This window comes from Xyrauchen texanus, chromosome 12, assembly GCF_025860055.1.
Source record: "Xyrauchen texanus isolate HMW12.3.18 chromosome 12, RBS_HiC_50CHRs, whole genome shotgun sequence".
NCBI classification, from domain to species: Eukaryota; Metazoa; Chordata; class Actinopteri; order Cypriniformes; family Catostomidae; genus Xyrauchen; species Xyrauchen texanus.
In genome coordinates this window covers 19543629-19569052 of record NC_068287.1, presented here as the reverse complement: position 1 = coordinate 19569052, position 25424 = coordinate 19543629, and the positions used below count along the sequence as shown (strand labels likewise).

Genomic DNA, 25424 nt, shown 5'->3' with positions numbered 1-25424 from the left:
TTATTATAATTTGTAAACAAATAATAATATAGTATAATAGTAAAATATAGTAATATATCTCAATCGTGCACCTTTAACTTTCTAAACCCTCTATGCTTTTATTTTGACATTCTGAACTCTCCAAGAAGTCCTGTATGTGTCTATTTGTAGGCAAGTTCACAGTAGTTTAATTTGCTTCTTATTCAAATTCAGGTAAAAAAGCACCTCAAGTGCCGTTCTAAATGCATATTATAAGTGAACCAAAGAATTGAGTATCTACATCTGAGATGTTGTTCGTTAGTAGCGCTCAAATATTGCGCACGATGTGAAGGCTAAAAATAGCCGCGATTGTGTGTGTGTAAATAGAGCAGCTGAACCATTAGAACCATTCACTGACACAAATGCATTTTTTAAATTTACTTATAAAACAGCCTTTTATGATTCACAGAGCTATTGCACATTTTCAAGTGGCTTTGAATTAGGGCTGTCAAAATTGCTCAAAAATGACATTCGAATATTCCCTCTAAAAAAAACACATATATTCGAACTATTCGAATATCTGGTTGCGCATTTGGTCAATGACGCGCATTACGTCAATAACAGGACAAATTAATACAAAGAGACATAACTATTTGTATAGGTAGTTTATTTAAGTTTAAACATATTTGACAACGTATTACCTACACAAAAACAAGTAAATCAACTAATGGCCAAGACCTCACTCTCGCTCGCACGCGCAGGCACTCTTTCTCTCTCTCTCGCCCTCACGCTCTCTGCGCATAACGGTTTAAAAGAACAACAACAATAAACAAATGTTGAGTGCTGATCAAGAGTTTTGTGCAAGCAATATAAGGTCGCGACTCTTGTCCCAAATATAGCAGGCTTCATTCAGTGATTAAAACAAATTATTAACATTAATTGAAGTTTTACAGTATATAGAACCGACATTGAACGCTCCGAGCGAGCAGTGCTGTGGTAAACATGGAACTTTTCCTTGACATGAAACGGTAAATAATCAAACCAGTGGAAGCCTGCAGTGCATGAAACTGCTGTATCTAACCTACCTTATTCATGCAACATCTATTCAGTCAGTACAGTAGCCTTACATTTTAGTCATGTTTCTGTTTAACGTTAAATAAAATGAGGCACACAATTCGAGAAATGTGACAACAAAGACCCCTCAGGCAGCACGCCCACTCGCAAAGCAGACAGCCGCACATCTGCTACAGCGAGCGGCGTTTTTTTCCACATTCGAATATTAATTTTCACCTTCGAATTTCTGTTTTTTAAAACTATTCGAATATATATTCGAATTTAGAATATTCGTTGACAGCCCTACTTTGAATAAAATGCACAAGTCATATGAACTGCTTTTATTGTGTTTTAATGGCTCATTATTAATTTTTTTTAGCTTGACAGTAACGAACATGAATAACACACAGTATCGGATTTGGATCGGGCTCTTTGGACCGATACCAAATCCATCTAAAAGCTTCAGTATCGGATCGGTGCATCTCTACTTGATTCCAGAAGTCTTTTTTTCCCCCTTTAATTTTTTTCCATAGGGTTTCATAAAATCCATCATGAAGAGTTCTAATCCATTAAACATAATACCGTTCTGAGGTGAATCACAAAATTACAAACATTCATTTGAAGGAAAAAATTTGATTTCGGTTTCTAAATAATACAATTCTTTGCAAAACATATGCAAATGTAGGCTAAGTAGTTTAAGAGTGACTCTTCTTGCATCTTACTCCTGCATCATTCACAGTATGCCATGGAGGTGGGCTATTGCTGCAGAGCTTGTTTGGTGCACTTTGTTGCTGCAATTCTCTAATTGGTGGATCATTTACCCGCAGAATTATGGGTAAATAATTCTGCTATTAAACACAATTTGAAATAAAGCAGACTGATGGCAGAAGCACATTCCATTAATTAACTTCTCTGTTTATGATAGGTCTTTCTTGAAGGTTTATAAGTTAACTGAATAAATCTACTCACCTATGGAGAAAATAAGATTTTTTACTTCCAGAACCTGACTGTTACTACTACTACTGGAACAAGAATCACAATTTCTTACAATTCCCATTCCAGCAATGGAAGCAGGCTGTAAACATTTGCCACTGCAATACCTTCATTTGGGCAGTGACATGAGGAAGACATCCTGAATCACATCCTGATGTGTGGTGCATTAATCATAGCAATGAACCAACTCCAAAGAGCCTTGAACCTTATGGCGACAATGACGACAGATGTCTGCCTGTCTGTGCTCTTGACAGCTTGTCTGACACCATCAAAATATGTTCTATCACTAGTACTACTCATACACAACATGCAGTCTGGTCTGTTGAGTGCTCTGAGAAAACTAATTGGTTGCAGAATGCACACTGCTCACACAAAGAAAACATGCAGGAACTAGCCAAAAACAATCTTGAAAAGAAACAGGCCATTTATGTTGGTCAGTTCAGAGAATGCCTTTTGGTCAATTGTCATCCCTGCAAAGACATGAGCAATGCTTATTACGGCATGTGCTGCCTGCCATGGACAACTCTGATGAGTGTCTCCTGCAGAGACGAGAGCTGAGAGGATTGCTCACACAAAAGAGAAATCCTAATATCACACTGGCCTACTTCAGTGCGTGGGAAACATTATGATAAAAAGTACAGTCTCAAAGCCTGATGGGCTGAAATAATCCATGTGTTTAGCATTTTTTTATTTTTTGCAACAGCTGAAGAAACGTGTCTTACAGCAGTATCTGTATCTAGCAGTGACCTGGGGGGTGGCTGTGTGACCCCTGGGTGCAGTGCAGTAAAGTAAATCCAGATGAGGTGTGTGGGAGCCGGCCGGGCTGCTGAGAGACTAAAACCACCACATGAGCTCTTAATTTCATCAGGAGGCCCCACAGACTTACAGCACTGTACAACACAATACTGTCTGCAGCTGACCAAAATGCAGTTTCATTCACACTAACAAATGCTTAACATGTCAAAAATTTTAATTAGGGCTACAGATTGCATGACATCAAATCTTTTTAATATTTGTGGGAATTAAGTGAATTTGTCTGGAAACTAAAGAAAAGAGGAAAGTAGCAGATCTGCTTTCAGATTCGCATCACTTGCAAAAATTATGCATGCCTTTCCTCTGCTATACTACTAGCTGTAATCAAAAATATACTGGGATTTCATAGAGCACTTTGTGAGTGAGTAATTGCCAGCCTAAGGCGACTGAGTGTGAAGCGTGAGATTTATAGACTGATGCAGGCTCTAGGTAACTGGCTGGTTTGGGTATGATGGTATGAATATATTAATAAACACTGAATGTGGCTATCCAATAACACGATAGAGCTAAAACATCAATACATGGTTCAGAATAGGTAGGGAAGTTGAACTAACAATTGTTTAATCAAAGAAGGCAACTTCTCATCCCAGAAGATATTCTTAGAGCAAGGTCGGAAATTTACGTGGGGCTAGGAGCAAATATGCCAGTGAAGTTGACAAAAGTGCCAGCAAAATTCAAAACGCTGGTGCAAAAAATGCCCCCACACAAGTTTCCGTTTTTTTATTAATAACATCTGATATAGTTACAAGTACATACATAGCAATCTTGATTTGAATTTTGCTTAACATTCCTTGAAGCACTGTCCTTCATGCAGATGCTGACGAGTCATCGAATAAATTGCCACCCAAATAATGGCCATCCGCTTCTCTCGCTCTGCACCAGTTATGTCAAGTCAAGTCAATTTTATTTGAATAGCGCCTTTCACAACACACATCGTTTCAAAGCAGCTTTACAAAATATCAGGCATTAACAGACTATAAAACTAATGTCTATAATGTCGATGAAACATCATTGTGTAATTAGATAAAATACAATTGTTTATCGTGTTTAAAAATAAGTAATTAAATAGTAATTGTATTAATAACCCCAGTGAGGAAGCTGAAAGCGACTGTGGCAAGGAACACAAAACTCCATAAGATGTTGATTAATGGAGGAAAAATAACCTTGGAAGAAACCAGACTCACTGTGGAGGCCAGTTCCTACCAGTTATGTGACATGCTACCTCGCTAAATTCCATGACCGTTCGCTCCTCTCGTTAGTAAACTGTCCTAGTGAGTAACACTATCGCTTCCTGTACTGTACTTCCCTGTCCATCCTCCAATCTCCCTTTTCTGACTGTCTGAAAAGCCTCTTCAGCCTCTTGCTATAGGCCAAAAGTGCAGAAGGAATGGATATAATATATTTAGTAAAATATTCAGTTATGAGAAATGAAATATTTTTGTATGATTTTAAATAAAACTGAATAATAATACTTTTACTGTGTGAATCATATCTGTGTGAAATGTTTACCTTGTTTTATTTAATTGGCATGAAGGACAGTTTTGTTTAACAAGCTCCTCATTCCGAATCTGGAGAAATGCTGTCATCTTCTGTGTCGTTGAATCATATTTATTTTGTAGGCTATTTTAATTTAATAGCCAAAATATATAGAAATGCGTTGTGCAGTGTAGAGATCAGGCAATATGTCATTTCTGAAACATGCCTGTTGACATTGTAACTCCCAAATGAATTAATATTGAATAGAATCTATATTGGAATCTAACCTAATCAATTTAAATTGGGAAATCAGTGCTAGTGTCAGTGCAGCCATACAAATATTAGTTGATGTTGATTTAATTTTATTGGTAATAGGCTACAGTATCTCATTATTAAAATGTAATTAATAGAGTCATTTGATCCACCTTTTTGCTGAACGCAAAATTCGCCTGTTTTCAATTTCCAGTGTTTTTTTTTTCCTTCCCTTTTCTCCCCAATTTGGAATGCCCAAATCCCAATGCGCTCTAAGTCCTCGTGGGACACCGCAATCTGGGTGGCGGAGGACGAATTTCAGATGCCTCTGCGTCTGAGACCATCAATACACACATCTTTTCACGTGGCTTGTTGATTGCATTACCGCGGAGATAAAGCACGTATGGAGGCTTCACGCTATTCCCGGCGGCATCCACCATTCTCACCACGCGCCCCACCGAGAGCGAGAACTACGAGGAGGTTACACTACCCTCCCTAGCAACCGGGCCAATTTGGTTGCTTAGGAGACCTGGCTGTTAGATAAATTTCATTATGGAATAAGCAGAGCCGGAGATGCCAGTCTGCTTAAGAAAAACTTGCATGTCGAGCGTCTTTAAAGGAAACACCCTGGCTTGACATCATTAATGAAGTTATATTTAATGCATTATAGCTTCATTAAAGTTCAAATAATAAGGAAGCAGGTCATATAAATAACTACAAACAGAACAGAAACTGGCATTTCTCTGTGCAGTCAGCACCTCTTCTATGAGTTTAAGGGGGAGAGGGTTGATGCACAATCTGTCGTGGGGACGCTCGTCCCTCGAGAGTGCACTTGCTGCAGCTAGATTAAAACGTGATGGTTTGTGACGTATTGACTTATATATGTGTCACTGTGCATTTCTTATCATGAAGAAAATTGGCAATTAGGGCTGAAGCTAACTGTTATTTTGATAATTTACTAAATCTAATGATTATTAGGACGCTTATTTGACTATACAGCTTGTGCCTTGACATAAAAGATTGTATTAAATGTGCTTTCTAACAATAAAGAGGAAACAACGAATCTTATAAAAAATACCTCTAAATGGCATTCACTGAATTGAAGGGGAAAAATTTTTTTTTTTATTGTTTAATTCAGTAAAAAAAATATTTTGTCTTGTTTTCTTTTTAAAATTTTCAAAAAATCCTTAAAACAAGACGCATTTACTTGAGAAGCAACATAAAAGATATTTAGGCTTGCTTTAAGAGAATGTATCTTAAATGTGTATTTTATATACAGTGAGGAAAATAAGTATTTGAACACCCTGCTATTTTGCAAGTTCTCCCACTTAGAAATCATGGAGGGGTCTGAAATTGTCATCGTAGGTGCATGTCCAGAAATCACAATGTATGATTTTTTAACTAATTATTTGTATGATACAGCTGCAAATAAGTATTTGAACACCTGAGAAAATCAATGTTAATATTTGGTACAGTAGCCTTTGTTTGCAATTACCTGAGGTCAAACGTTTCCTGTAGTTTTTCACCAGGTTTGCACACACTGCAGGAGGGATTTTGGCCCACTCCTCCACACAGATCTTCTCTAGATCAGTCAGGTTTCTGGGCTGTCGCTGAGAAACACGGAGTTTGAGCTCCCTCCAAAGATTCTCTATTGGGTTTAGGTCTGGAGACTGGCTAGGCCACGCCAGAACCTTGATATGCTACTTACAGAGCCACTCCTTGGTTATCCTGGCTGTGTGCTTCGGGTCATTGTCATGTTGGAAGACCCAGCCTCGACCCATCTTCAATGCTCTAACTGAGGGTAGGAGGTTGTTCCCCAAAATCTCGCAATACATGGCCCCGGTCATCCTCTCCTTAATGCAGTGCAGTCGCCCTGTCCCATGTGCAGAAAAACACCCCCAAAGCATGATGCTACCACCCCCATGCTTCACAGTAGGGATGGTGTTCTTGGGATAGTACTCATCATTCTTCTTCCTCCAAACACGGTTAGTGGAATTATGACCAAAAAGTTCTATTTTGGTCTCATCTGACCACGTGACTTTCTCCCATGACTCCTCTGGATCATCCAAATGGTCATTGGCAAACTTAAGACGGGCCTTGACATGTGCTGGTTTAAGCAGGGGAACCTTCCGTGCCATGCATGATTTCAAACCATGACGTCTTAGTGTATTACCAACAGTAACCTTGGAAACGGTGGTCCCAGCTCTTTTCAGGTCATTGACCATCTCCTCCCATGTAGTTCTGGGCTGATTTCTCACCTTTCTTAGGATCATTGAGACCCCAACGAGGTGAGATCTTGCATGGAGCCCCAGTCCGAGGGAGATTGACAGTCATGTTTAGCTTCTTCCATTTTCTAACGATTGCTCCAACAATGGACCTTTTTTCACCAAGCTGCTTGGCAATTTCCCCGTAGAGGTGTACAATTTTGTCTCTAGTGTCTTTGGACAGCTCTTTGGTCTTGGCCATGTTAGTAGTTGGATTCTTACTGATTGTATGGGGTGGACAGGTGTCTTTATGCAGCTAACGACCTCAAACAGGTGCATCTAATTTAGGATAATAAATGGAGTGGAGGTGGACATTTTAAAGGCAGACTAACAGGTCTTTGAGGGTCAGAATTCTACCTGATAGACAGGTGTTCAAATACTTATTTGCAGCTGTATCATACAAATAAATAGTTAAAAAGTCACACATTGTGATTTCTGGATTAATTTTTTTAGATTATGTCTCTCACAGTGGACATGCACCTACGATGACAATTTCAGACCCCTCCATGATTTCTAAGTGGGAAAACTTGCAAAATAGCAGGGTGTTCAAATACTTATTTTCCTCACTGTAAGTGTATTTTTTTTCACTTCTCATTTTGTCATATTATTCTTCTGCGAGTGCAGTAAAGACTAAATATACATATATTTAAGATATATTCTCTAAAAGCAAGTCTAAATATCTTTTATGTTGCTTCTCATGTGAATGCATCTTTTTTAAAAGATTTTTAGGTATTTTAAAATATTTATAAAATATATAAAATATATATAAAAAAAAATATTATATTAAACATTCTCAGATAAAAAAAAAATGTATTCTGCAGTATAGCTGCTAAAGAAAATGTAAGTTATTTTAAAAGGAGTTTTACATATTTATATTGGAAAACAAGCTAAAACAAAAACAAATTAAAAAAGTATTTTGATGCAGTGTATAACAGCACTACCTCTCTCACCTTTCTATTCACTTCAATCCATCTTTAACTCACAAAAAAATTACTGCACTTGCAGAATAACCACCAAGTGAAAAATACATAAATACAAAATACACTTATACAGTATTTAAGATAAATTCTCCTAAAGCAAGTCTAATAATCTAACATGTTTCTTCTCAAGTAAATGTATCTTGTACATTTAGAGGTATTTTTAAAAAATGATTTTATCCTCTCTATTGTAGTAAGCATGTTTAATACAACCTAATACAAGTCAGGGCACAAGCTGAATAGTCTGTAAAGAGCGAATGATTGTTGCAATAATCACCCAAATAGTCGAATAATCGTTCTAATAATTGTTAGATTAGTCGATTATCAAAATAATCGCGAGTTGCAGCCCTAGTTCGGACCAAGCAATCGAACTAACAATTTATTTTGAGGCTCTGCAAGTTTTTGTGTTCAGTTGTTTTTGCACAGTCTATTTTTTTAACAGCTGCAGATGGAAACTTTGAAATCCATGTTATGACATCATGGGAAGTTTGAAAACACATCTCAAGACCACGGCGTTCTGCTCCATTTCGCTGCTCTCAGTCAAGCTATTATTTTTTTTTTTAGCCCCTTTTTTCCCATTTTGGAATGCCTAAATTCCACTACTTAGTAGGTCCTCGTGGTGTCGCAGTTACTCGCCTCAATCTGGGTGGCGGAGGACAAGTCTCAGATTCCTCCACTTCTGAGACCATCAATCCGTGCATCTTATCACGTGGCTTGCTGTGTATGACACTGCGGAGACTCGCAGCATGTGGAGGCTCATGCTACTCTCCGCGATGCACGCACAATTTACCACGCGCCCCATAGAGAGCGACGGGCCAATTTGGTTGAGACCTGGCTGTAGTCACTCAGCACACCCTGGATTTGAACTTACAACTCCAGGGGTGGTAGTCAGCATCAATACTTGCTGAGTTACCCAGGCCCCAGTCAAGCTGTTTATGAACATATCCTGTGTGAACACTCTCTTAGATATGTGTCTGATCAATGTATGGCAGACATAAACCAGCCTAATTAAATAGAACTGAATAGTCATTCAAACAACCCACAGACCAGTCAGTTTTGAAGAAACATGGTTTTGCATATCCCTGGTCTTGAACAGGGTGAGCCACAAATAAGTTCACTGTCCTACATTTGAAACATGCAAGTCACAGCTATGGTTTATATTTAACCCAGTAATAAAGATCACATAATAGAGGTTAACGGATACAGTCACGGTTGATACGGAGTAACTTCAAATACAAAGTCTCAACTAATTAGCCTCAGCTATGCAGAACTTTCAGTTTAAGGTATAGTGTTTGAGTCACATATGCAGTATGGACAGTATTTCCATGAAAAAGCACTCCGACATTGCAACTGAGTATGCACCGATGTATCGGCTGCTAATATTTATCAGCCAATTATTGACAAAATTAAAACCACTGGCATTTTGATTAAAAGCATGAAGGCTAATTTAATTATTAACAAACTAGTAAAAACTAAGGGTGTTACGAGATCTCGCGAGATTAAAACGCGACGACATTTCTCGTCAAGGTGAAAAGTTGTCTCGAGAGTTGTTGTGATGGCAGCGTGATGAAGCGTGAGGGTGAACTTAGTATTGAAGATGCCCCTGCCACTTTTAAATCATTTGTGTGGCAACATTTCGGTTTTCCTGCGGAAATAAGAAACGGCGAAAGAGTGACAGACAAGACGAACACAATATGTAAACATTGTCAGAAAATAATGCCGTACACCGCGGCTAACATGAGCACTATGCAAAATCACATACAGAACCACCACAGCTCTCTACTAAAACTAGCTGACCATATCTTAGGCTGTTCTGTGTAGTTAATTTATCTCTTTTTCATGCTTGAAGAAAAAAATTGTTTCTGTTTGCACTTGTAGTTTTGAAAGAGCAGTACTTTGATTATGGATACACTTACTGTTTGCATTTAAAGTGTTATTTCTGTTATTTATATATTTATTTTATTTATACTGTTATATTTTTTTTATGTTCGATTTGTGGAAAGGAGTTAGATTTCTCATGTGAAATCGTACAGGGGAGAAGCCAGTCGGTAGAGTTTATAGCAAAACATTTTGCATGTCCTTTACTGCATAGAATTCATTAAAATAGAAGTAAAATAACATTCATTACAAGTTGATTTCAAAATGCACCTAAATTGTTTTGCATTTTGTGATTTTCAGTTGAATAAAAGACTATTTTCCATTCATATATTTCATCATTGAGGATTTCTTAAAAATTGTGTAAAAATCCTCGTCTTGTCTCGTTCGCGTGAACCCAATCTCGTGTCGTGGAGTAAGCATCTCGTCACACCCCTAGTAAAAACTCTGTCAATTCAAATGCACAATCCAGAAATAATAATAGCCAAATTATGTATTAATAGCACTCCTAAGAACGTGTAATATTTCAATTGTATTCTCTCTCTTGCTTACGTTAATGCTGAAAAATCACCATAAATGGACATGACAGTTGTGAAAGAGGCACTTGCCTATAGGCAATATGTTGAGGGAAACATCCAAAATGCTTAAAAAGAGTTTGACTTGGGAGACATAGGCATGACATACAATTTCCACAGTTTCAACCGAACTCATTGTAAAAATACCTGTGGCTGATAGTGTCCAGTTGCATTGCCCCTTGTGTGCAATGAAGTGATTACCATCTGTTTGGCAGTGTTACATAGGATTGGAATGTCGGGCTTATTGGACAGAAAAGACACTAAAATTAAATATAATTAATTAATTAATTATAATTATTATAATTATGAAAAACATAACCCATCTCCATGATGTGCATCATCACATCTTTTGTAAATGTTTTTAGTTGCTGTGACTGGTCACCTTTCTTTCCATTTTTTAAAATGTTAAAATCACCTTTTTGATTGCTTTTCAATTTAAATAGTCCAATGGTGGGACTAATGCATTTAAAAAGAGCAAAAATCACACAAAGTCTCTCAATTAAAAGAAACATTCTGGATTCAATACAAGTTCAAACTCGTTTCACTAAAACGTCCAAAAGTTTACAAAAAACACCCCTAAATCTCACAGGAGGCTACTTTTTCAATTCCTGTATAGGTTAGATGGAACCAGGTTCAGAAATCAACTTTTTCATTTATGTTAGAATTCAAACAATTAATTCAATTTGAAAAATGGCATGTTTCAATAACTACAAAACTGCATGAACTACATTGCATAATATGAATGCATATGAATCTACACATTCTTTATGTTTATCCTGCCTTTTGGCTGTAGTTTGTTTTATAGATTTTCTTCTGTTATGTAATTCTGTCTCGCACATTTTTTTTTATAGAAACACCAGACTTGAGCAATCCAACAGCAAAGTTGTTGCGGGGGCTCTTGCAGGCGTACATGGATTGTTTGAGTTTAGAGGGATGGACGCCGGTTGGCGCTGTAGTGCACAGGGTTATCTTTTTTCTGTTTGTTTGGTTCTGGGGGAAGTTCGGGGTTTGATTGCTGCACTAATGTTGGAATGTGTTTAACACACAACCTATTTTTTCTAATATGTCAAAAGGTCAAATGCTAATACGAGTGGATTGTCTCTCTCCATGTGGAATGTGAATGGGTTGGGGCACCCTATAAAAAAAAGAAAGTATTTTTCAACCATTCCCTAAGTGAAATCTGTTGGTGGTGAAATGCTTTTAAATAATTCTATCTTTGTCTACTGATGAAGTAATTGTAAACTTTGTGGAACCATTAGAACTCCCTAAAATGACAACGGAGAAAAAAAAAATTATCTTATTTCTGAGATAATCTTGGAGGAGCTTGGTGAGGTAATTAAGGCCTTGCCTACAGGCAAGGCTCTGGGGCCAGACGGCTTTGCCACTGAGTTTTTTTTTAGATCTAATGTTACAGAACTGGCTCCACTTTTGCTAGAAGTTTATACGGAATCATTAAAGAATGGAAAGCTTCCACCAACCATGACGCAAGCCTGAATCAGTCTGATTCTTAAAAAGGGGCGCGAGTAGGCTACGATGGAAGGGGAAAAAAACTGGAAAAAAAAAGTTTGGGGCACATTTTTTTTTTAATCACTAAACTACTGTCATAAAAAGTTATAGTTTTGCATATACATAACTCCTGAATAAAAATTAAAATGTGTTTGGACTGATTTAAAAAAAAAAGTTTTGAACAAATTTGATTGGTTTGTCGATAGTGAGCGCAAATGCAGGTGATAAGGATAAGCGGTTTCATTAAGAGAGTCATTGAGTCGTTCATTCAAACGATTCGTTCAAACAGCCGATTCATCAAGAATGAGACAGATGTTTGTGAATGGGTCATTGAATCATTGACTCAACCGATTCGTTCACAACACTGAATCATTCAAAACACGATTGAGTATTGCAGTGAGATGCGCTATGGCTATGCTGTGATCTTTGTTTGGATTCATCGGATCTAATTTCGCTGCTAAAATAGACCAAAACAGTCATTATTTCGTCTAAAACGTAAGTGACTTAATATTATTAACTTGTTTGTTGAACTGTCATATGAAATCAGTGTCACATTTTCAATCGTGAGGTGATGGTAAATTAAGTGATGGTCAATTGTCAGCTCTCTTGGTCGTCAGGTCGTGTGATGTATGTTACTGAACTGTATTCAAATGTTATAAATATAAAAACACCACATTTTGAAATTTAACTGCAGTATGTCAATTTAGTTTATTTGTGTGTGCTGCGCTCATAGACTTTAGAAAACGGCGCTCATTTGTTTGATTTCAACCTGTCTTTGCAAGGCCGCGAAACTCATATTATCACTCTTCTGCGTGGGTTCGAGATCCGTTTGTGTGCACAGCAAACGAGCTATCAATTGATATGCAGGAACAGCTTATTGAGCTGAAGAGTGACAGTAGACTGAAGGAACTCTTTAGCTCCTGCCCTCTTTCGTCATTCTGGGCAGCATTGATGCAGGAATACCCTGAACTCTGTGACGTCGCCTTGAAGATTCTCCTTCCTTTCGCGTCGACATATTTGTGTGAGGCAGGATTCTCAAAAATGACTGCACTCATAACGAAATACCGCAATCGTGCACAAATCGAGGATGATTTGAGACTATGTTTATCAAACATTGAGCCAAGAATTGAGGATCTTTGCAAGGCAAAGCAGGCTCAGGTCTCACATTAACATCACCTACCAGCAAGCTTCTGTAAAAAATGCAGATGATGCCTACTATTAGGCCTAGTAATAATAACAATAATAAAGCATAAATTAATATCAGAGGTCTGGTGCCAATTCCTAATTATAGCAATAGCCTAGTAATGATAATAGGCCTACTACTACTAATAATAATAATAATGCCTGCAAGCTCACATTAGATGTCTGGTGCTACTGCCAATTACAACAATAATAATAATAATAATAATAACAACAATAAAGCATGGGGCGGGGCGGGGGGCACTGGGGCCCCAACTGCAATGAACCAGCTTTGGGGGGGCCCAGATTGCAAAAGGTTGAGAACCCCTGCTCTATAGAATGTACAGAGTTAATTGGTCTAAAGCTTTGTCTCTGACAGCATACTGCACGATAAGGGCTTTTCAGCCAGGCGCCTTTCAGTGGTCCAAAAAGGGCATTAAGTATTTGGGTATTTTATTCCCAGCAAATCTGTGTTAAGTTAATTTTGTCTCTTTAAAAAAAAAAGTTTGAGCGATGTGAGCAGGTGGGCTTCATTACATTTATCAATGAATGGGAAGATTAATGTTATTAAAATGAATTGTATTCCAAGATTTCACTACCTGCTACAGCCTCTCCCTATAGATGTCTCGGTCTCTAATTTCAAGCAATTTGATAGCATAGTGAATTCTTACATTTGGAATGGGGAAATGTCCCAGATTACATTTCAGTAAGCTGCATAGGCCGATTGACAAAGGTGGGCTAGGCCTACCCAAGATTTTGTTATATTATTATGCACTCGGTCTCAGACATCTGGCTCATTGGTCGCTTCCAACTGAGAGAGACACTCCTTGGTTTTGTATTGAACAGGAAGTTCTTGCCACTATTTTGCTATTGCAAAGTCTTTCTATCAGACTAACCGGAAAAGTTAAATTACACCCAGTTATCTCACATTTGCACTCGGTTTGGACAAAAGTGTCCAGAGTGTTTAATTCAGACATTTATATAAATGTTGCCTTGAACTTATGGCTGAACCCCAAATTATGTATCAAGTCCCTTTTCTGCTGGTCAGAGTGGATTATGAGGGGGGTTACTACACTCTGAGACATATATGAGAGTGGAGTATTGAGATCCTTTGAAAATTTGGTTCAGCATTGTGGGATACCCAGATCTCAGTTCTTTAGGTATACACAGCTGTGCCACCTGCTCTGTACTATTTTTGGGAGTAGCATTTGGAAAAGGTCATGAGGCATCAGTGTATTTATTCAAGAGATTATGGGAGAAAGATTTAAACTTGGTATTAGAGGAGGGAGAGTGGGCTAGGATAAAAAAAAAAAAAAAAGTCAAGTCTGCATCTAGAGACGCAAGGGTGCGCCTTATGCGGTTCAAGATTTTACATCGATTATATTGGACCCCCTCTAGATTGTATAGGCTTGGTCTTAAAGACAACCCCCCCCCCCCCGGCTGGCAATGCCAATCAGAGTATGGAGACATAACCCATGTCTTTTGGGTTATTGGGGGGTGTTAAGATCTAGGAGTTTTAGTTGAAGGTTCCGAGTTTTGTGTGTGATTTATTGGTAACTCAGGTTTAATTTTGCCCCAGGAGCGTGAGAACCATTGACTCTGACTGCACCATCTGCACAACAGACTACACAAAACAAATAATATTCTGAAAAACTTCCAATGAAGATCGCGATGTAGGTATTTGGAAGTAGGCCTATAGGCTATCTAATCTCTTTTCGGGGGCCTTTTTTGCCCCCATATTTTGAATTTAGGGGCATTTTTGTCCAGAGCCCTAGTTAATTTCCGACCCTGAATGGAACACTAAAAAGATGGAGATGAGAGATGTAATAGATGATTAAGTGTCTCTCTTCACCATGCAGCTGGTACATAAATGTTTTTTGCTATTTCTGCCTTACTTGTCAAATGTGCTGCATTACGACTAATGATGGAGGGCCAAGATATGAAAGGCGTCAAAACTATAGATCGCTCCAATGTCATGCTTGCAATGTTAACAGCTTTGTTAATTATTAACAGGAGCGAAATTTTTATCGAGTCACTCGCTAATGCAGTCGCAGTATAATACATTTGCATGTCGAACAGGTTTAAAAATGTTTATACTTCTGTAATATCTTAAGTTCATTAACTATCCGACAGAGCGCTCCCTCACTGCTCATGAACACACTAAACCCAAAGCGGTCCGGAACAGTGTCCGTCACATCCGATTCCGGAAAATAAATAAAATAGACTAGTCGGTGACACATCAGAACCGGTTCTGCTATATTTGCCTAGAACAGCAGTTTTAAATACTGCCCGTTTAAAGCAGTTCAGACAGTGGGAATTAATGTGTGAACCACGAAGTAATTGTGTTCGCATAATCTGCAAAGAGCCTGATTCTGCGGTTGCCTTCTCCCCTCTAACATTCAATTTTTACTCCATCGATGGTTAGGTTAAGGTTTAGGGTTTGGGTTGGTACAGTTTATAAATATGCATTCCTCTTAACTGTATTACAACCTGTACAGCTGAAACCAACTTGCTTCACAACTCGATTTTGCCACTCCTCTGTATACACCCAGAAAATGGAGCAAATATGTGGCCATATGTCCAAAAACACCTACCACTTTGGCCACTGAGGGCAGTGTTTCAAACTTTGGTAAGCACAGACCAATTTTAGTAAAAGATAAGTCAACCTACTTTTTCCAATTTCACGAAAATCTCTCTTCCATAGAGAGATTTACTTACACAGGACAGGTAATGGTCTGGCTCTGACCAATAGTGTCAGTTTACAGTGTTGTAGATGGTCAAAATAAACAAATCCCCAGCTTGACTCCACATCAACATCATGCACATGAATGTCTGAGAGGCCACAAGCTCCACATACCTATAAAGCCATGAAACACTCATGTGTGAGTGTGCAGGAGGAGGGTGAAAAAAGATAAAGACCGGGGAAGAAGAAAGAGGGAGAGGAAACAAGCAAGCAGGCTGCACATGACACAGTAAGAATAACAACAGCGGAGCAAGTGCTCCTTAATGAATAAGCAGGATTCCTCAGTGCCCAACCCTCTGGCTTTAGCACAGGCTCACAGGAGCAGGAGCATAAGCCTCTTTCAGCAGTACATCTCATGCCGGACACCTGGCACATTATCTGATCATGCCATTCTACAGCTTCTTACACAGAAGCACAATGCAAGCTTGAACTAGACTGCAGCCCAACAAAAAAATCTGCGGGAGAAAAAGCACAAAAATACAAGAATGTGGAGTCGTGCTTTTGGGCATTCAATAATGGTGAGCCCTGTGCACTCAGAGGTTGCATGTGCAGGGTAGGGATGTCCCGATACCACTTTTTCCACTTCCAATCCGATTCCGATATCGGAAATCTCAGTATTGGCCGATACGATCCCGATCCGATACAGTGTTGTTTTTTTTACATAATCAGTTTATAATAACTTTACAGTATTGTGTGGAAATAATTGGGTGTACTCTTTAATAGGCTATGTAAAGAAAAACAAACTGTTAACTACACATTATTTCAATATAAATGTATAGCTTAAGAAACACTTTATTATTAACTAGCATACTGGCACTCCCTGAGTTCTGATTACACGCACCTGCATATCATTAGTGGCTAATCAATGACTGCATAAATAAATACCCCGCTTTCGCTTTCGCTTTCTCTCTCTCTCTCTCTCTCTCACACACACACACACACACTTTCTCACTCTGTGCCTGTTCTCATCGATAGTATTTCTGAGACTCCAGAACTTTCTACTATGTCAATCATGTGTCTTCATTATTGCCTGCATGTATCATAAAATTGTTTTGAGTTATCTCTTTCATCATATCTATACACTGTCTGGATATTACTTACCTGATGTTTGCCACTCTGCTTAACTGAATTTACTCACAATATTTACATCACTGTTTCAATCCTCTGCTCAATAAACCCTGCTACTGAGTTCATATCTCTGCCTCTCCGTGAGTCTCCCGTGACAGCTTTAACTTTTAAACCCTCACCCTTTTTATTCACAGTTTAATTCGCTTCTTAATTAAATTCTGGTTAAATGCACCTCCAGTGCCTTTCTAAGTCCATATTATAAGTGAACCGAACTGCTGAGCATCTACATCTGAGATGTTCGTTTGTAGCGCACAAATATTGTGCACGGGTGAAGGCTATAAATAGTCGTGCGCGTGTGTGTAAAAGCACCATTCACTACCGCGCTGAAGCTGCGCGTGCAAGAACATATATGTTTACTTATTAAACACAGCCTATTGCAAATCACAGAGCTATCACGTGGCTTCAAGTGGCTTTGAATAAAATGCACTAGTCATATAAACCGCTTTAAATGGTGTTTTAACAGTTCTTTTATGTCATTTTTTAAGCTTGACAGTAACGAACATGACTAACACAGAGTATCGGATTTGGGTCGGGCTCGTCGGACCGATACCCGATCCGTCTAAAAACATCAGTATCGATGCGATACCGATCTAGGTATCGGATCGGGACATCCCTAGTGCAGGGAATATGGGATGTTACATAAATCATTCATAGCATCTCCTCAGAATTCATACCTGCATGTCAACAGGTAAAAATGTGAACACAAGGTCTGAAAGATATATCGAAAATTCATGACATGGCCTCATGATGTTTTCTGCTATCTCAGAGTGGTTTACATGTATAGCGACAGCAAAGTACTGTAGGTTTACACATTCATGCAATTCCAAATATTTGAAACTGCTTTAAGATATAATACAAATGTTAAAATGCCACACAGTACACAGAAACGTAGTCAGTGACAGCGTTCTGCCAGAATTTGTAATAAGGAACACTGTAAACGGTCAAATACACTCAGACACTGTGGTGCACTTAATATTTTCCACCAAAATAAAAGCTCCAGGTGAAGGTGAAGCAAATACAACAGAAATATCTGCACCGGGTCTCCATTATTTGTTTCAATAATTCAATGGGCCAGAGTCAATTATTGTACTTATACCACAGTTACTAGACATTTTTCATGTTTTCGGTTTAAAGACATTTTTAGGTTTTTGTCCCGCAAAAATTGTTGTGAGTAGAACTACCTTCTAAAGATGTGAAAAACTAACAATTTTCATAAACGACTAGTTGATTAGTAGTTTGAATGACTAGTCAGTGTTAAGATAATAATGCTTGACCCAGAACAGACGCCTTTTAGAGAGACATTAATTGCAGCATTTCAACATGGTGACTAACGCATATTCAACAAATAAACAGGCTAAATAACTAACATCTTACTGCACAAAACTATCAAAGTAAATAATAAGAAAAGCTCCAATACAGAGCAGCACAAAACCGCTTATGTGCATTCTGAATGCAGAATGACTCGCTTCAAATGTAACCGGAGTGCTACAGGGCAAATACGGGAATATTACTCACAGCAAAGGATTTAATCTCCAACAGGGATCATCTTGAATAGTATTGTTGAAGCAGTGTTTTGCTGTAACGACAGCGCATAAAAAGACTAAAATCTAAAGCATTGAAGAGATCAAAATTTTTTCCAAGATTTTATACTGACTGTTATTCACTGTAATCTATCAGAATCCAAAAACATTCTCCAAGAAGTCTCAATTAATTTGAGAATTGCATCTCCCATTAAAACCACCACAAATCAAAAATATTAATGTTAGTAGTTAAAACCACTATTTGACTAGTCAGTAATTAGACGACTAGTCGACCACCCTGGCTCACTTTCTTATGCCACAGATTCAGCATCTTGCTTTGATACAGCCCAAGCATTCATTGCTAGTTCAAAAGCATTTCTTTAGAACTAGTAACAGAGGCTTGGGCTGCTTTTGAGATTTTTGAGAGTAACAGGGTAGTGTGTGCATGTTTGTGTGAGAGAGAGAGAAAGAGAGAGAGAGCTCAGGGTGTGTGAGGTTACCGGTGTCCACTGAAGCTTCAGCTGTGTTTGTCTGTAAAATATCTTCAAATCGCAAAGCTGTTAGTTTAACTACACTTCTCAGTAGCAGGGTGGTAGCGTCACCATTCTTGTATGTAGCTTTTGAGTTACTAAACCGCTTAATTAAGACTCAGGGGTGCAATAACATCAAGGCAATAAAATGTGTATGCAATAAAAACCTAGATCTAGATTGTAGATAAATTAGCCTATACAAGATGTATAATAAAATGTCTATGCTAGAAGAAAGCAAAAAAAAAATCAAACACCATGCTTATTTCTGAGCAAGAAATTAACTTTTAGGCTGAACAACTTGTCAAAAACTAAATGGTAAAATCCGTTAAAAACTTAAACGGGCCTTAACAAAAGAAATGATTTGATCAGGAGTAATAATTTAATTACACGTGTTTAGATTGTTTTCACAATAGCACACCTGGAGCTAGTTAAATAAATGCAAATTGTGAATACACAAACACATTATTAACTCACTATTCTCAGTTTTTGATGTCAAAACATACAGTCATGAACTTACAAGTTGTCAGCTTATTAAGCATAGGCAAAATGGCTTAAAGTGCAGGTAAACACTGTCAATGACCTTATTGAGATCCGGGACTTTTCCCAAGTTATGCGAATGGGCTGCAACTGGCTGAAGAGGGCCACAAAACGGCATTGCGATATGCTGAAGGAGACAGCGATATGTAGTAAAGGACCCTGCCTTTCACTGATAAGGTCACATGAAGCAATGCCATAATGGCCTCCCACACCAAATCTACACCAAACGTGAAGGTGTTGATTGTAAACACTTATCGTATGGAATAAAGTCATAACACAGCAAAATTAACTACCAGGAATCAGAGAGTAAAAAAATAAATAAAAAAAAGATACCGGTTGACTAAAAACAGCAGTCACAACAGGGATGGCATGTCAAAATACTATTACATTTCTTAACCATCATTAACAAAAGAGTATGTCTTATATAGGTTTCGATAGATTCTTGCTATGAACAAGATCAAATGCTGTGCTGTTATTGCTTTAATTTGGGCTAGCAAAAAGCTGCCTTCCTGACTAGTTTAGGCAAATTAATTTGGGGACACACTTCAACACCTATTAAAAAGTTTGGATAACATGACATTAGTTTGAAACTGGACATAAATTGTGTAAACAAAAAGTGGATACTGTCCAACAAGGTAAATGCCAAAAAGGACCACTGCTGTATCTACCATAACAGATAAAATATGTTTGGAAGCTCCTGAAAATGTTTGAGAGCACACGCGCATGCTCCTGAACACAAAATTTTTCTCTTATTTTTGATCTCCCCCATTCATTTTCAATGGCTGGTCATTTTTGACCGGGAACAGCACAAGTGAGACTTCATGCCACTTTGTACAAAATAAAAGCATTTCAAAACAAACTTCCTGGTTAAACATTAAAGCACACTAGTGTGATAAATAGTACAGAATGTTTTCATATTTTATTAAACATTGCCAAAATTATCCACAAATAATGCTTTTTTTCACTCAAAAACGGAGGTGCATAAGCTCAGGTCAATGAGGCCTATGATCAATAAGTTCAAAAAATAAAACAAGTTGGCAAGTTGGAGGGGGGTTTACAGCTACCTTTGTGAGCGAAGTCAGTAAGTTTTAGTCCAATAGGATAACATTAACTAGCATTTTCAGGCAAAAGAAAATCCTCTTTGGGTCAAAATGACCAGAACACAACATGAGGGTTAAACAATATCTGAGACTCAACACTCAATTGTTTCATGTACAGACATTCCTTGTCCAATTACAATTCCTTTCATGGGCCTAGGGGGAGAAGAGCAGCACAGCTGGAGACACAGGGATTGTCTATATGCCTGAGAGCTTTCCACCTCTGTTGTGGACATCTCTTCCACAAACAAACTATCAATTGGCCACAGACAACAGGAGATGATGTGAGACACAAGACACAATCTCATTTAAACCGCTCTTTTTTGTGTGTGAGAACAGAGAACATAATGTCTTTATAAGGTGCTGTCATTGCCTCCATCAAAACAATTCAGAGTACAGTGCCTTGTTGGACAGCAAAATAATTATGTAACACAAAAAGGGGGGTGAGGGTGTGGTGTAAAAGCCATTATATTCAACAAAAAGCATGTCACTATCTCACCCACAAAAAGAGAGATCTTCCTTGTTCTAGACGCACACATCTCATTAAACGTTTTCAGTAAATTGGGAATAAACCATATTATTCTGGAAACACTGACCCCATGTTAAGTCTATGATATACAACAAATAATATTTCAGCATTTGGAGATCTTTACACTATTCCATTAAAACTTTAAAAGGGCACTATAAATGGCATTAACCCTGTTTATTGTCAATCATTGTAAAGATAGTAAATCCTGTCCTCCAATATACAGTCTATGTCAGAGATTATTTAATTGAGATCAGTATGCATCAGTCACATCCTGTTAATTTCCAAGTAAGGAAAGATTTCAAAAGGGAAGGAAAAAAAATATTCCACCCAGCAAACCCAATCACACAACACAGTGGATTGTGAAAACCAAAACCACTCTAATCCTGTTAACTTGTTTCATTCATATTTTAGTGACTAAATAGGCTACCACAAACATTACTGAATAGCTTTGCAATTAATCAGCCATACATGGCAGTCTTGGTATCTTAATACATTACGGAGTGTACACACTCATCCAGATGAGAAATGGAGAAAAAAACACAGCTGCCTCGGTTTCATCCGGTTATACTCATTTAATTTATGACTAATCCAGCACAACAAACCATGTGTGGAGAGCAGCTATCGGCTACTAGTATTTAGATATGTGAAAATAAAGCAATTCAACAGAACAATGTACTGTCTCTAAACACGTTGAACGAATTAAAGACTGTTTTGTGTTTGAGTGTATTCGGGTTTAGCATGAAGAACAGAGCTGCTGCAACTCGCCTCATCAGAAGCTAGCCGGATATTTAGCTTACCAGACACACATTAGCGACAAATACACACCGATATAAATGTAATTACAGATATAAAATAATCTTAAACTGCATCATGTTTATATTGGAGCGATAAAAGGTTTTATTTGCTGGTCTTTTTACCTGTCAGTCGGATTTTAATGCTTGACCCGTTCCTTCGAGTCCCAGGATTCGACATCACTCCCACAAAATAACCAACGAACTTTCTCTCAGGATAAACCCAAGACGCTCGATTCAAGCGGATATAAAAACGTAAAAAAGCACGCTACGATAATATGTGGCTCGTGCATGTGTTTCCTGTCGATAAAACGGTATTATTTCCGTCTAACAAATCCCCTGTATCTTCCAGACCCGACAACACAGGCTAACATTTTTTTTTCTTAGCTCAACGGCGTTCTGACGTCAGGTTAGTACAGCTGTACGTGCACGTACTCGCGACGGTTCTGCGCGCTTCAACCTGGCATTTGTGACTAGTGGCAGTGTAGTATCAGAATCAGCTTTATTGCAATTTGCCAGGTATGCTTTCACATACAAGCTGGGTTGGGAGGGTTACTTTTGAAATGTATTCCACTACAGATTACAGAATACATGCTGAAAAATGTCATTTGTAACGTATTCCGTTAGATTACTCAAGGTCAGTAATGTAATGTATTCTAAATACTTTGGATTACTTCTTCAGCACTGGTAGATTTTTTCACTTGTTTTGACTGTAAACAATCTGCCAGTACAGTAAGAAAAAATACACATGCTAAAAATACATTCTCTGAAAAACCAAAATATCTTATGCAGTGTTATTTCTAAAACAACATAAATTAAATTGATCTTGTTTTAAGGATTTTTAGATATTTCTACAGGAAAACAATACAAAAATTATTATCAAGAATAATTTATGCACTAATATCAAAGATCTTACTAGATAAAAATAAATTATGATCCAACGTGAATTTTCTTGTTAGAAAAATACAATTGTGTCTGGTAACAAGTGCATGTACTGTAAAATGGCTAGAAATAACTTTTTAACTTAGCATAAAAATGACAATATACACAAGGTTTATTTATATATATATATATATATATATATATATATATATATATATATATATATATATATATATATATATATATATAAATACACACACACACATACAGTACTGAGCAAAAGTTGTAGGCACACAAAATGTTGCATAGTGAGTATGTCATTCATTTATTACTTAAATGTCATACACAATCCAGTAAACATAAAAAACCTCAATTAATATTCTGTGTCACCACCTTTGCCTTCAAAACAGCACCAATTCTCCTAGGTACACCTGGACAGTTTTTCTTGGTTGTTGGCAGATAGGATGTTCCAAGTTTCTTGGAGAATTCACCAGAGTTCTTCTATTAAAATCTATTTAGGCTGTCTCAATTGCTTCTGTCTCTTTATGTAATCTCAGACAGACACGATGTTCAGTGGGGGGGCTTTGTGGGGGCCATGACATCTGTTGCAGGGCTCCCTGTTCTTCTATTCTAATCTTTTCTATTTGCAAATTCATATTTGGGAGTCTAACATTCATATTTCCTATTGACACACTAAAGCTGAAGATATAAATAACCATCTACATTTGTGATGTTAAAGGATGTTAGTCATCAAGGTTTTGAAAATGGCCAAAGCTAGTTTACTCTATGGGAAAATTGTATGTAGGCTGCTATTTCTTGTCATATGTATTTAGCCTAATTTTTAAATCAACAAACATACAAAAAAATAAAAAAAATCAATACAGTTATTCAGTTTTACACATTAGGCATGCAAATTACAGTGGTGTCTAAGCAACATGAACTGAACAAAAACAAAGAGTAATCTTGACATTTGGCAGTACCTTTGTAAGTGAACAAATTGACTTTTGGTAGAAGCTTTTATTTTGGACTGTTATAAATAAGCAAATTAAGTCATTGATGGATGCAGATGATTGAAATTAAATTTGTATTGATTCTGATTGCATTAATTGTGGCTCTGGAATTGTGTGGCAGGAACAAAAAACCTCTTAGCAAGAGGGGAAGGGTTTGGATTTTAAAACTTTAGCAACTGGAAACAATAGAGCCTTTAATAGTGTTGTGCAGAGAAAAGCCAATCCACATAAACAGCAGGCTAATGAGGGAGGCAGGCAAAGCATTGGCCTTTTTCAAACCATCACCGCTTTAATGAGAACAAAAGCATTGTTCTATTGGCATTATAATGAAATGTATTTGATCTTAATAGTCATTAAAATGGAAACCAATGCAATTCATTAAATCATTTTATTGTATGGGATTAAAATCAGTTTATTGAATGGAGCTTAAATTGATCAATTTAATAAATTAAAACATGGGGGCCTGGGTAACTCAGGGAGAATTGATGCTGACTACCACCCCTGGAGTCGCAAGTTCGAATCCGGGACGTCCTGAATGACTCCAGGTCTCCCAAGCAACCAAATTGTCCCGGTTGCTAGGGAGGGCAGAGTCACATGGGGTAACATCCTCGTGGTCATGATTAGGGGTTCTTGCTCTCAGTGTGGTGCATGGTAAACTGAGTCTCCACATGTTGTGAGTCTCCGCAGTGTCATGCACAGCGAGCCACATGATAAAATGCACAGATTGACGGTCTCATAAGTAGAGGCAACTGAGACTTGTCCTCCGCCACCTGGATTGGGGTGAGTAACCATGCCACCACGAGGACCTACTAAGTAGGGGAGAAAAGGGAATTAAAAAATAAATAAATAATAAAAAAATAAAAACTTTCCAGTGTTTTGATTGATTATTGATTTGAACATACAGTATGTACTTATCCTATGCATGGATAAATTAGAAAACATGCAGATATTGATCATATCAGATATTGTTCAATATGAAAATTCAGTTTGACAACAGGCCAATTAAAACTAAAGCTTTAAATATACTTACTGCATCAAAGTGTTTTTCAATAATTCTATTTTAAAGTTACAGAAACACATTTGTTTTCACCTGAGTACATTTACAACATTTAGATTTATGAATTGAAAACAGTCATTGAAGCTTTTTACTTTCTTGGCTATAGTACATTCACAACAAATGACACGTATGAATGATTTCTGTTATTTGTAGTTATTTTAGTGAAGTCACACACATACACACACATACTTTTCTTTCACCTAACATATTGCATAAGCATAACATATGCGTTGAAGGAAAACAATGGCAGTACCTCTTCACAACAATGTATATGAAGGAAATTACATATTATGTTATTCAGCATGGATAATGCACTCAATAGTGATAAAGTTTATAAATATTTATAAAATATTTGGGATTTTTGTCATTAGAAAAGAACCCTGTCTCATCATTTTTAGGACTTATACAGTATAAACAGGCCTTATTTGAAATCTTAAAAATAAAGATTATGTACTTACCATATAATGTTACAATGTACTTTGTGAACAACATAATTAATGTACTATGTGATGCTCATTTAATGGAGAAGGTAATCGTATTGAGCATTCTTAATAAACTGTTATATAATGTGGTTAATAAAAGGTGTACACCAAATAGCAATTTATTACATCATTTATATAGGTAAACAGATTATAGACATTTTTATTACTCAATATATGTTTTTACTTATATGCAGGTG

General features: G+C 37.4%; 1 protein-coding gene across 6 annotated transcripts in view; it reads right to left on the bottom strand.

Moving 5' to 3' along the window:
- Nucleotides 1–22192, bottom strand: part of LOC127653097 (E3 ubiquitin-protein ligase SMURF1) — a 62575-nt gene extending 40383 nt beyond the window's left edge. For all 6 annotated transcript variants that reach the window (XM_052139608.1, XM_052139609.1, XM_052139613.1 and 3 more), the window contains exon 1: nt 21923–22192. In XM_052139608.1, the coding sequence (XP_051995568.1) occupies nt 21923–21977 (55 nt within the window). In that variant the 5' untranslated portion in view covers nt 21978–22192. The remainder of the gene's footprint in view (nt 1–21922) is intronic.
- Between the last annotated feature and the right edge of the window lie 3232 nt (nt 22193–25424).